The following is a 13311-nucleotide window of genomic DNA, read 5'->3' as shown; positions in this document are numbered from 1 at the left end:
TGTCTCGTAAATGTAGTAGAACTTGATTATTCAGTTCATCTGTTTTTTGCAAAGATTAGAGATTGATAGGAAAAAAATGAAGCCTTGTCTTAGACTGAATAAGATAATCAATCTGATGAAAAAATTAAGAAGAATTTACTTATTCATTCTTTCATTCACTCAACAAATATGTACCTAGCACCCTGTACGTAGCTGGCATTTCCATAAGTAAAATAAGAACAAAGTACCTTCCTCATAAGCTTTAATGTAGTTGCTAGGTTGGGAAAAGGGAGACAGTAAAACAAACAAATACATAATATATCAGGGTGCTAAAATATATAAAAGAAAAAAGATGCAGGGTAAGGAACTAAATGGTGTTGATAAGGAGGGCAGGGAAGGTCTTTTTAAGATGATATTTGAATAGACATCTGAAAGAACTGAGAGAGAGGGAATCAGAAATATATCTCATGGAAGGACATTCCAGGCACAGGACAATGAGTTCAGGATTGGAGGTAGGATCATGTTTGGTACATCCAAGCTATAGCAAGAAGCAAGCAAGCATTATTGTAACAAAGTGAGAGAGGAAAAGAGGATTAGGAGGTAAAGTCAGGAAGTCATCAGAATCTTGGAAGCCATGTAAAATAAAGATGTGGCCTTCAATTTGAGATAGATGAAAAACATGTAGAGTTCTGAGGGGAGGAGTGATAGAACCCGAGGCACATTTTTAAGAAGTGAGCCTGGCTACACTTTGAGGTAGAGAAGCCAGTTTAAGAGCCATTCAAGAGTTCAAGCAAAAAATGGTGTGGACCACTCCATGGCAGTGGAGGTGGTAAACTGACTTGTGGAATGTGAGAGAAACAGAAATCAAGGATGCCACCAAAGTGTGACCCTGGACTACTGGAAGTATGGCTGATCACAAAGTGAGATGAGGAAGAGTATTAAAGAAGCAAGTTTGAGGGAGAAAAGTGGACATTTGGTTTTGAAAACATTAGGGTTTTGCCTTTAAACATACAGTGGATATGCCAAAGAGGCAGTCTGCTCTGTTCTCTGGAGATCAGGGAAGAGGTCAGGACTGCAATTGTTAGCATACAAGTGGTATTTAAGACCCAAGACTGCATTAGTCCAGTATGTGTATATGTATATATATATATTTACTCTATATATATATAAAAGAAAGTTCAGGTATAACTTGTTTTGAGTTTCAGTTTTAAGGGTTGTTCCTCCTGTCTCTTCAATTGACAGTTTTTCTCCTCTCTACTGGACCATTGCATGTGCATATCCATACGTGTTGTAATACCTCTTGTCTTCTATTTCTCATTCTCCTTTATAGCAAAAATCCTTGTAGGAGTTGTCCATTCTTTCTGTCTGCAATACTCCTCACTTGTGATTCCACTGTGATAAAATAATTGATGTTTGTCTGGGGAAGTAGATGTACTCATGCTGTTTTTTTTCTTTTTCATATACATGCATACCAAAAAGCTGTTACATAGGCATAGTTTTAAGAGAACTATTTTTAATGCAGCCATAACAGACTCACTGAAAAGTAAATGGTTCAAACTCTCTTTATCTTTGCTTCTTCCCTCACTTCTGCATTTCTTCCCTTAAACATAGTAAACATTTCTATAGCCCAAAATTTCAGCTAAAAAAATCATGCTGTGAAACAAATGATAGTGTTTCTCCTCCAGTAGTACTTTGATTTACTGAAATATTTTGGGATAAAATGATATGAAGTTTGCTTCAAAATAATCTTATTGGGGGAAGGAGATGAACTGAGTAGAAGAGATGAAAGAAGGAAGCTGGCCCTGAGTTGATAGTTGATGAAGCCTGGTGATAGGCATATGGGCATTCCTTATACCATTCTCTCTGCTTCTGTATGTGTTTGAAAATTTCCAAATATGAAGTGTGAAATGAAAAGAAACCTACTGTCAGTACTGCACTTAATCCAAAGAAACCCATTACAATAGTGAAATTTTAGATCATTTGTTAACAGGTGATGGAGCTATTTGGGGGCACAGGAATTTTCCCAAGTCATAATCAGTTTTTTGTTTGTTTGTTTCTTATACAGCATAAAAACTTTTCATAGACAGCACAAGCTTTTTTTTTTCTCAGAAAGTGTCTTAGTTGCATTAAGATAGAATTAATTTGGATGTTTATTGTGCAAATAATTTGGAAGACTAGACTTTTAAAAATGAAGCCTTGATTCTCTCTTTTTGTTTCTATTTTATTTTATTTATTTATTTTAATTTTATTTTTTATGTTTTATTTTGTTAAATTTACATCCAAAGTAGCATATAGTGCAACAATCTTAAATATCCTCTTACTTCAGGTAAGCGTAAAGAAATTTAAGAACACCTGTGATATGAAATATGTTCTAAGGTAAAATAATATTACAGTTACAAAATAATGCGAATCCAGTTGATTGTTATTTAAAAGAATAGTTGATTATGCACCGAAGGTAAAATTTCATTGCAATAACAGTTAACACCTTTTTTTTTTTAAAGAAAATACTTTCTGAAATTTGTCACTCATATTGCCATATAAAAATTTAGGCAAAATAGATTTTTAACCTTGCAAAGTGAGCAAATGTAGAAACAACAGTGTTGCTACATTAACTCTTCAAATATTAACTACTAAGTATTCTTTAGTGTTTTCCAGTTACTCATTAACCATTTTATTCTATTATTGTTTCTCCAATTGTCGGTGATTTCCACCAGGGAAAGTTGAAAAACATTTTTGTAGATTAGAAAAATGCTCAGGTTTTATTAACAACATCCCCTTGCTCACCATATAGTCATTATTAAAAGTCCACTATGTATTTGGGGCCTATAAACCCTACTTCAAAAATTAAACCCAAAGTTATGTTGTTGTGCAGTTTATGGTTCCTAGCGTATGCCTTTATTGACCTAAACATTTCCTTGGTGTAAACTACTGAACAAGGGAACAAGATTTCTTTTGTAACTGATACCTAAATTTCTGTTCTGCTTTAAGCATCTAATTTGCACTGTGAAGACATATAATTTGAGACTTGTATCTCTATCATGGAAGTACAACAGTTTATGCTGATCTCTAATTTTCTGAGTTGTACTGGCTATAATTTAAATTTTTTGCATGATTTTAACTGCAATGCCAACCAGTATACATCAGAAACCTTTGTATATTGACAGAGACTGGGAAAAGGATGTCTTGTTCTGATTTCAGATAAGCATTCCCTTTTCACAACTGCAGGTGCAAGGGAGCCCATTCATAGCATTTGCTTCAAACCAGTTATAGTCACTGGATGAAAATACAATGCTATTACATGAGAACTTGACTGATCTTTACAAGCACATGAAAAAAAAGTTAATGTTTATTCATTTTTGAGAGACAGAGACAGAGTGCAAGCGAGGGAAGAGCAGAGAGAGAGAGGGACAAAGAATCTGAAGAAAACTCCAGGCTTTGAGCTGTCAGCACAGAGGCAGATGCGAGGCTCGAACCCAGGAACCATGAGATCATGACCTGAGTCGAAGTCGGACACTTAGCCGACTGAGCTACCCAGGCGCCCATGAATATTTTTAAACTATTGTTATTAGTAGTAAATTCTAGAGGCAAGTAGCACTTTTTTCTTTGTCAATATATTTGGGACAAAATATACTCTGTTGACACAGTCTTGGCCATTTTACTATTGAGTGTGTGTGTGTGTGTGTGTGTGTGTGTGTGTGTTTACTACATCTAGAAAAATACTTTGTCACTATTAACAGAAGATGGAATTATACTTGGTGGAAAATCTGTTGCAGTTAATGGATGTTCCACTGAAGAGATAATTGACAATGTTACTATTTCCTTTGCTTTAAATTTCACTTATTTTGAAATAAACATATAAACCAAAATATAACTACAAGATAAAAATTTACTCTAATTACTCTCATTCACATAACTGGGTAAATCTCTTTTTGAAACAAATATTGGACAATGATATGTGCAACAAATGAGTGAAACTAGCTGGATGTTTCCATTATAAACTCTAACGTAAGAGATTATGACTTGATCGTTTTTATAAGCTTCAGGTGGAAACATGGCACATCAATTCAAAGTATAAAAGAAAATTTTAGTCTACAAAACAATTACAACCCTACTTCAACAGCAGAGGTCAGAGAAAGGCTCTAACAGAATTTAAAGGCTTGATGACCAAAAGTGTTTGGCCTATATTTAAAACCAAGAAGAACTCATCCCAAATTGATGATTAGCACTATTACTTACTGTATGTTTTACTGTTTGCCAACAATACAGTACAGCCACCTTAAATTTGCATGTAATTCAAAAGTGCCACACCTTTTCACACACTATTCGACTTGAGCATTCCTTGTGATTTAGGGAGGGAGGTACTGTCCTCACTTGTAAAATAAGGACAATATACTTTATAAAGAAGTATCCTTTCCAAATCAAGACAATTCTGATAGAGGTGGCTTGCCTGGATTAAATGGTGTCAATCCTGGTTTAAATTTCTGTCTCTGTGTTTCAGTCTCAGGGGCTGATCTCACTGAGGGATCAACCAGCTAGGACTTTTTGTTTGTTTGTTTGTTTAAGCTGAAAAAAAAATGGTGACCTAAAGAATATTGGTAGTGTATTTAATTCATTCAGGCTGACCACTATGATAGAAGCAACTTGTATGCAGCCATCTTCTCATGGACTCAAAACCAGAAAACTCACTCCCATTATACCAATGTATCCTCAGCCTTGAATCAAATGCAAGTTAGTGGTTAGTGGATCCACATGCAGAAATATGGGGGGCATCTTCAAAGATGACTTAAAGAAGAATGCCTTCAAGGATGGAGCAGAACCCCTAAAGTGACTTATGTAAATATGGCCTTCCACTCGTCCAAACTTACATTCTATTACTGCTTGCCCCAAACCCGGAGCAACACACAGAGTCTCCTCGTGTAATTAGTTATTGCTGTCACTCCGGGGCGGAAACACTTCACACCTGGCCTCCCTCAGGCCGCCTGAAGGGAGGACGCTGCCACACACCCGCCCTTCTGAAGTTCTTAGGGCAAGGAGGCTGACACTGGGCCACTTACCTGGCCGGGATATGCTTCGTCACAGCCCAAGACCTTTGGGAAAGAGAAGAAAACAAAAGAAAACAAAACAACTTACCACTCTGGCCCAGTCCAAGAACAACTAAAAACACCCAGGCCGCCCGAAGGAATGGGGCAGGACCTGGCCGGCAGTTTTGCAGGCAGACAAATGCGGCAGTAAAGAAAGCCAGGGCGGAGCGGCACATAATGCAAAGCAGCCCGCACAGCGCCCGCCGCCTGGCTGCTATCCGGATGCGCGCTGGCGACTCACGGGCGCACCTCGGGGCCCGCCGGCCAAGTGTCGCTAAGACGTTTCCCGAAGGCCCAGCAGGCGGACCCCGCGGCTCGTAGCAAGCGGTGCAGGTATGCTGGCCCCGGCACCGCTTGGCATCTCAGGGCACCCCCGGCCCTGCCAGCTCTGCTCCGCGGTCCCGCGATCTCCGCGAGAAGCACCTCCTCTGACGGTCAGTGGCCCGGGGCGGCGACGCGAGCGAAGGCTCCGCAGCCCGCTCTGGGACAAAGAAAAGAGCTTTTGTTTCTCTCCAGCCGATGGGGCTTCTGCTGCATAAATCAGCTTAGTGAACAGCCAAACAGAATCAAACCCAAACAAAGCCCGAAGCCGGGGGGGAAAAACCAGCCTAAAGTACTATCACTGGGTGATGCTGCATCTGTGGGAGGGGACGCCGGCGAGGCCGAGGGGGAAAAAAGTCGATGGCGCATCAATCAGCGCGAGCTTCTTCCACAGGTGGGCAGGGAGGCCAACTCCACTTAGTTACAGCTTTGCAGCCTCGTCAGCTGAGCGGCGGGCAAAGTCAGAACGGCAGCGTCCGGGCTGGCGAGGGAGGAAGCTCGGGGTGCCAGTAGCTGGGGGAGCCGGCTCCGGCAGCACCCTAGAAGCCCCCGCCGGCGCCCGCGGACACAGAGCGAGGCATAGCAGCTCCCCGCTTCGCCGGGAGTGGAGCGCACGGCCTCTAGCACAGGAGAGGAGGTTCCGCGAGGGTGCAGTAGCCTAGCCTTGCGGGGCGGGAGCTTCGTACCCTCGTCCTTCTGGCCCCGGTGTGCGGTTCAGGCGTCCCACCGTCCAGAACCCGGGCAGCTGGCGCACTCCGGGGTACACCCCGCGAGCAGGCGAGGGAAGCGAGGCTGGCGAGGGGCGGGGGAGCAGTGGTCCCGCTCCGGCCCCCGGGTTGGGGGGGCTCCCGAAGTGCTGATAGCTGGGCGCGCTCGGGGCCGCGAGTTGCTAGGAAACCGCCCCACGCTACCCGGCGCCTCGCCCCGGCCGCCTGCAGGCGCAGCGGCGGCTCCGGCGGCAGCAGCAGCAACAGCTCCGAGCAGCGTGGGCGGGACATTGGTGAGGCATGAAGTCACCGCGGCCCACACTCGCTCTTTGTTTTGCTCACTCCAGCTCTTTTTCTCCCCCTTGGCTCTGATAGTTGCCATTCCCATCGTTCACCAGAGCTCCTGATGCGTAGCTGCGCAACGGGAATCGCTCGCCCTGTTTCCTCTCCCCCTCCTCGCCGAATGCCTACACCCCAACGCTCCCCTAGCCGGCGTGGAGACTTGATAAGTACTAATGGCAGCTGCGCGCAGATCCCAGCCTCTCACCCGGGCACTCTGCGCTTCTTTGTTCCGAAATACTCACTGCCCGGCAGCTGCAGCGTACCAAGTGGAACACAGGGGCCTCTCCCCGCCCCCAACACCCTCTGTTCCGCGGGTGCGCACTGACAACTTCGCTTGCAGATTTAGGAGCTCACTATTCACCCCACCCCAAGACCATCCGGCATCTTCCCAACACTTCGAATTGGGCCAGTCCGCAGAGGCTGTACCCGGAGCTGCTAGCTGAAATTTCTCGCTCCTTCTCGCGGAGCCTCAGTCCTTAGCTGTCCAGCCTTGCTCTTCCCAGGGTCTGGTGGTGGCTCTGGGTTTTTGCTAGTTACAGTGAGTCTTTTGACCTTAAGCGTCACCTTTCAAATAAACGGAACAAAGAAGTTATGAAGTGCGGCGAACGAAGCAGGAGAGAGAAGCTAAGGAGATGGTGAGAGAGGGCATTTCTGCCTGCTTGAAGTTCAGAAATTTAGGTGCAAAAAGGGAGCGTGTATTAAGCTGGGCAACTGTCAGAGAAGCCGCGCGCCTCCTCGGATCTTGTCACTACCACTCTAGACCGAGGGAGGGAACCCAGTCCCCCCGGATTGAAAACAAGGCACTGTTCGCATTCTGAGACACAGAGTGATGGTTTTCTTTTTCCTCTAGGGGCAGGAGTGGTTCCCTGTGGTAAAGTCTGACCTCTCATTTTTCCACTAGCAGCCTGCGCGACGTCTTTCATAGAGCACCCGCCTCGTACAGACATCAGACCAGTCTAGCCAGGTCAAGGTGAAATATGTGGGAGTTTCCCCTCCTTCTTATTTGTTTAATAGTTTCCATCTCCATATTTGGAGTAAAAAAACAAGTAGGAGGCTTTCTTTCTTTCTCTCTTTTTTTTCTGTTTTCTAATTGTTAACCGAGTGAATGGAAAGTACCTGGTTAATAAGCCACAGCATTGAAAACTCCCCCTTTTCAGGTGTGGACTGTACATTGGGACCCACAGAATTAGCTAAGCAAACCCAGAACCCAGCTGGAAAATTAAAATTGCCCTAGATGTACAAAAAGGGTTCTTTTGAGAGACCGAATGAATGAATGATCCAAACCTGAAAAAAAAATCCTTGTAAACACAATTCACCATAGGCAATGTACTCTAAATAGATAGAATTAAATCTAGCCCAGCTTCATAACTTATTTTCTTTCTTTAGTTACAAGTTTGAACAGCTCTGGTTTTGCTTTAGGTGATCTTAAAGGAAAGGCCTGGAAACTGGCTGGGATGGTGTGAAGACGTTAAATTTGAACATAAAAGGAGCATATTCTAACTCCCATGAATCATTCTTCAGTGGGGGAGCATGTGTATTTTCCAGAGAGTATTTCACAGTCCCAAGGAATGTAGCCACCATTGAGACCGTGTAGTGCTACAATGACGAGAAAAAGTCAGTTCGTAACCCCTGTAAGGAAGTGTGTATAGGTGCACTCTGCACTGTAAAGTGACTATCACATCAGCGTTATATGACATTTTAATAATCTAATTCTTCGTGTTGGAAATGTAAATGGAAATTAGAATATTAAATGAAATATAAATGCATGTAAATAATGGGTATAGTTTTGTGACATTAAAGAGGTATGCACTAAGTTTTAACTCTCTCTCTATATCTTCTTTAATGTATGGTGGGGTTACATGCTCATAAATCCATAATAAGTTGAAACTACTGTGAGTTGGAAATGCATCAATACACCTAACCTGAATGTCACAGCTTGGCCTAGCCTACCTTAATTAAACAGGCTCAGAACTTGTACATTCGCCTGCAGTTGTGCGATACCATGTGACACAAAGCCTGTTTTATAATAAAGTGTGGATCATCTCATCCAACCTATTGAATACTGTATTGAGAGTGAGAAGAATGGTCATATGGGTACAGAATGGTGGTAGGTATATTGGCTGTTTACCATTGTGGTTGTGTGGCTGACTGGGAACAGCAGCCCGCTGGTGCTGCCGGCATGAGAGGTAGGTATCCTACCACATGTCACTAGCCTGGGAAAAGATCTGAATATGGTTTCTACTGAACTCATATCACTTTTGCACTATTGTAAGGCCAGAAAATTTTAAGTCAAACCATCGTTAAGTCAGGGACTGCCGGTATTGTTAGATGTCTAGATATTTTATATGCTAGGCCAAAAGAACTGTGTAGCAAGAGGAACAAAATAAAGTTTGTAAATTTGTTGCAGGAGATTTGAAGTCATTTAAAAAGAAAGACTTCCATGTTTTGTTATATGAAACCCATGCAAATATATATCAGGATGTCAGTTTTATGGAGTTGTTGAAGAGTAATATCAGTGCCATTTATCAACACTTCCTATTTGTAAAGAGGTTATAATTCTGGTTATCAAAATAAAATAAAACAGTATCCCAGCTGAGATCGGGATCCTAGCAGGTTATTTACAAACAAGTTAAATGTACATTCTGGGCTATACATATATAAGTGAATTCTCCTGAGTCCTGCAAATCATTTGTAGGGTTTTCTTTCAATAAGAATAATTAGGGCCCAGGCACCAATTTTGCTTATTTCCAATAAGTACCATTGGTCAACCACAACTTAATCCTTTTTTTTCTATAATAAAATATACAAGATACTGTGAAGAAGTAGAGTATTGTTACCTTTATCATGTTACCTGAAGGCTTCTAACAGAGGAAAAAAAGTTCCAGAAGATAGTCAGTTGATTAATTCCTGTTTCTAGCATGTTCTGCTGTCTTGCTTTAAAATTTATGACGGCTAATTTTTCATCATTTGTGGTAATGAGAGCAAATGAAATTCACAGATAGTCTAAAAATATCATTTTAGCTATTCATTCCAGTCTTCCTATCATCAGATTCTTTTAGTTGCTAAAAGTCATAAAATTAGATGAATTCAGTTTCTTCCCTGCTCCTTTGATTTCTAGCAATGAATAGGCTATGGATGGATAGCAACAGTGAGAGACTTAGGAGAGACTGCTTCTTTTGTCATGTGTTCCACCTTTGACTAGATTTTGTCCAAGTTATTGACCTCATGGTTACAGTTAAACCATATACATATTTTAATATTATATCTTTCTGAAGTTAGGATCAGATGTTCAGTGTGTTTTAAGCAGAAGTTCACAAGTTATCTATGAGCTTGCTTCATCTACAGCTCTTAGGAGATGATGAATGATCCAGTAAGTGGGATGTATTGTTGTAACCATGTCTTCTAGTGTCTTCCAATGATGTACTGCAAGACAGTTTTCACTGAAATATTCCATAAGGTAGTGTTACTCATACTGAGAACTGAAGACTGCCTACAACATGATTACCTACCAAGTGACTCCTTAGTTCTATTCCAGGAGATTCTGAATTCACAGATCTGGTGTGGTATCCAGCAGTATTTATTATTATGAGATCCTCAAATGATTCTTCATGCAATGAGGTTTAAGAACCTCTGCCATAATGCATTAATACAGAAACTCCTCAAAGGCCTCACGTGTGCTTATAGACAAACTCCAGTGTCAGAGGCAAAGCCAAAGACACAAGAATTTCTGGCGCCAATGACTCTTCTCAAGGTATTCTATGGATGATTAATTCTATGAGATGTTAGTGTTTTCAGAAACAGACTTACATGACTAAGTTTGGGAAATGCTGAGTTAAAGTTAAATCCTTTACGGGAGGATTTTCTGGGAACTTATACAGGCTAAAATGCAACTGGATTATTCAAAAGAAGAACCCTTTATTCAGAGAACATTTCACAGACTAATTTTCCATAAAGCACACTGCTGAATGAATCCTATCTTATAAATGTGGAAACCAAGAACCATATTGTGAGGAGACCGACCTTCTTGAAGAGAATTATTGAGCAGACATAATCAGAGCCCTGGGTCTTGTCCACCACCTCATATCAGTGATTACTTTTTGTTTCAAGTAACAGACTCAGACTGTGACTGCCATAAGTGAAAAGGGAAGTTATTGGAAGGAATTTGAGAGCTCACAGAATCAGCAGGAGGCTGACTGACCAGGACTGAACAAGGTCAAAAACCAAGGGAGGCATAAGCAATGGCAGTAAGGGTCCAGCAAACAAGAATGCTTTTCTAAGCAGTCCTTCATCTTTATACAACTTGCACATTCAGAATCCTGGTTGGGAATGTCTAATTTTCAGAATTTTAGTCACATGCCAGTCCCCTGGCCTTCTGAGGGTAGAGGGCAGTGGGGAGGATATTTGGCCTTTGGCTTCCTCAGTGGAAAATATAATACCATTTCCCATCAAAATGACATGAAGCCGCCTTAGGTTGATGAAGGGAGCCCTGTAAAGTGACAAACGCTCATCACTCACATATCCTGGCTTCCACAGGCAACTGCTTTGCATTACAGATGGATTTTGGGTAATGATGAAGCTTTAATTTAACTACCTTGCCTACTAACTAATGCTTTGGTTAGTGGTATTAGTTATCTTCATGAGTACTTGTGAATGAAACATTTTATATGTGCACAGTCTAATCCTAGCTTTCTGTTATCTTTCTTTAGCATATGCAGCAAACTAATGCTTATTCAGCCTTTAACTCCTCAGAATCGTTATAGAGATATGATGACGTTTGAAGTAATTTTTGAGCTGTGTGAAATTCTTTATTGGTCAAGTCTATAGCAGATCCTATTGTTGACCTTTCTGTGTCCTTCCAGCCCTGCTACTTCATTCCACATGGCCAGAAGTGCTGCGGACTGAACACTCATGGCCCCTGTCTCAACCAAGGACTGACCTAATAGGAATGGAGAAATAAATATTCTAGCTTCCTTGCTCTTTGTATGGAATCACTTTGGGACTTGTGTTCTATACTAGTGCTTCTCACACTAGTTTTGGACCAGTTTTGAAATTTTCAATCCATTATTGATTAGTACTTTAAACAATAAAACATAATGAATTACTAGAAAAATGGATGCCACCCAAATGTCAAATTTTTATAAAAGTTCCTCAATACAAACTTTTATTTTTTATACGTGTTTTATCCTGGAGCAGTCTGGGAAGGTGCAGACATTGGTACCATCACACACCACATTCTGAGCAATATTGAGCACCATTTTCCCAGGTTCCCCTATAGAAGTAAGCCACAGATGTCCACAGAGATAACTGTATTCAGACATATTCTTCATTGCCCACTTTTTCCTCCCTCATTTCTCCACTGTTCCCTAGTATTTCCTTGTCTCAGGGTCCTCTTCTGGAGGAACCTAAACTAAGAAAAATAACAAATGAGCCTGAAAAACCACTCTCTGGACTCCTCCATGTATGAATTTGAATTTTATTCTTGTCTAGCTATAAGGCAACCCACAGAAGAAAAAGTACAGGAGCTTTGAGGTCTGAAAAATCTAAATTTGAATCTGTTACTTAGTAGCTGTGGAACCATGAGCAATTAATTAATTAATTTACCTTCTCTGAGCCTTGATTTATTCACTTATGCACAACAAAATTAAGATAACTACAAGAGGGGCGCCTGGGTGGCGCAGTCGGTTAAGCGTCCGACTTCAGCCAGGTCACGATCTCGCGGTCCGTGAGTTCGAGCCCCGCGTCAGGCTCTGGGCTGATGGCTCAGAGCCTGGAGCCTGTTTCCCATTCTGTGTCTCCCTCTCTCTCTGCCCCTCCCCCATGCATGCTCTGTCTCTCTCTGTCCCAAAAGTAAATAAACGTTAAAAAAAAATTTAAAAAAAAAATAAAAAAAAAGATAACTACAAGAATTGCAAATTAAAACAATAAGACCCCACTGTACTTCTAGTGGAATGTCTAAAATCCAGAACACTGACAACTGGCAAAGATATGGGGCAACAGGAACCCTCATTCGTTGTTGGCATGACATGCAAAAGGGTAGAGCCACTTTGAGAGAGTTTCATGATTTCTTACAAAACTAAGGCACCTCTTACCATATAATTCAGCAATTGCACTCCTTGGTATTTACCCAAAGAAGTTGAAAATTTATGTCTACACAAAAACCTGCACATGGAAGTATATTGCAGTTCTATTCATAATAGCCTAAACTTGCAAGCAATCAAGATGCTCTTCCATAGGTGAATGGATAAACTGTGGTTATATCCAAACAACAGAATATTATTCAGTGCTAAAAAGAAATGAGCTATCAAGCCATGAAAAGATATGAAGGAACCTTAAAGGCATATTGCTAAATAAAGTAAGCCAATGTGAAAAGTCTACATAATGTCTGACTTTTAACTATATGACATTCTGGAAAGGCAAAAGTGTAGAAATAGTAGAAAGATGGTTGCTAGGGTAAGGGGGAAGGGACGGATAAATCGATGGCACACAGGGTATTTTTATGGCAGTGAACCTATTCCATATAATACTACAATGGTGGATATATGTCATAGTACGTTTGTCAAAACCTGTAGAATATACAACATCAAGAGTGAATCCTAATGTTAACTATGGACTTTGGGTGATAATGATGTGTCAGTATAGTTCAGCCATTGTTTCAAGTGTACCGCTGTGATACGGGATTTTGACAGTGGGGAAGGCTGTGTGTATCAGGGAGCTAGGAGGCATATGGGAACTCTCTGTATTTTCCATTCATTTTTGCAGTGAAACTAAAAATACTCAAGTTTATATAGCGCGCACGCACACCACACACACACACACACACACGCACACACACACACACCTGCCAAATAAGATTATTATGAGAATCAAAGGAAAGGTCACGA

The 13311-nt window shown here is 41.4% G+C and overlaps 1 protein-coding gene across 1 annotated transcript in view; it reads right to left on the bottom strand.

Moving 5' to 3' along the window:
- Positions 1–6348, bottom strand: part of ITGB8 (integrin subunit beta 8) — an 85097-nt gene extending 78749 nt beyond the window's left edge. Inside the window, exon 1 of the mRNA XM_043589060.1 lies at positions 5110–6348. Coding sequence (XP_043444995.1) covers positions 5110–5236 — 127 coding nt within the window. The 5' untranslated portion in view covers positions 5237–6348. The remainder of the gene's footprint in view (positions 1–5109) is intronic.
- Between the last annotated feature and the right edge of the window lie 6963 nt (positions 6349–13311).

Source organism: Prionailurus bengalensis, chromosome A2 (genome assembly GCF_016509475.1).
Source record: "Prionailurus bengalensis isolate Pbe53 chromosome A2, Fcat_Pben_1.1_paternal_pri, whole genome shotgun sequence".
In the NCBI taxonomy this organism is placed as follows: domain Eukaryota; kingdom Metazoa; phylum Chordata; class Mammalia; order Carnivora; family Felidae; genus Prionailurus; species Prionailurus bengalensis.
This window is presented reverse-complemented; position numbering and strand designations above follow the sequence as displayed.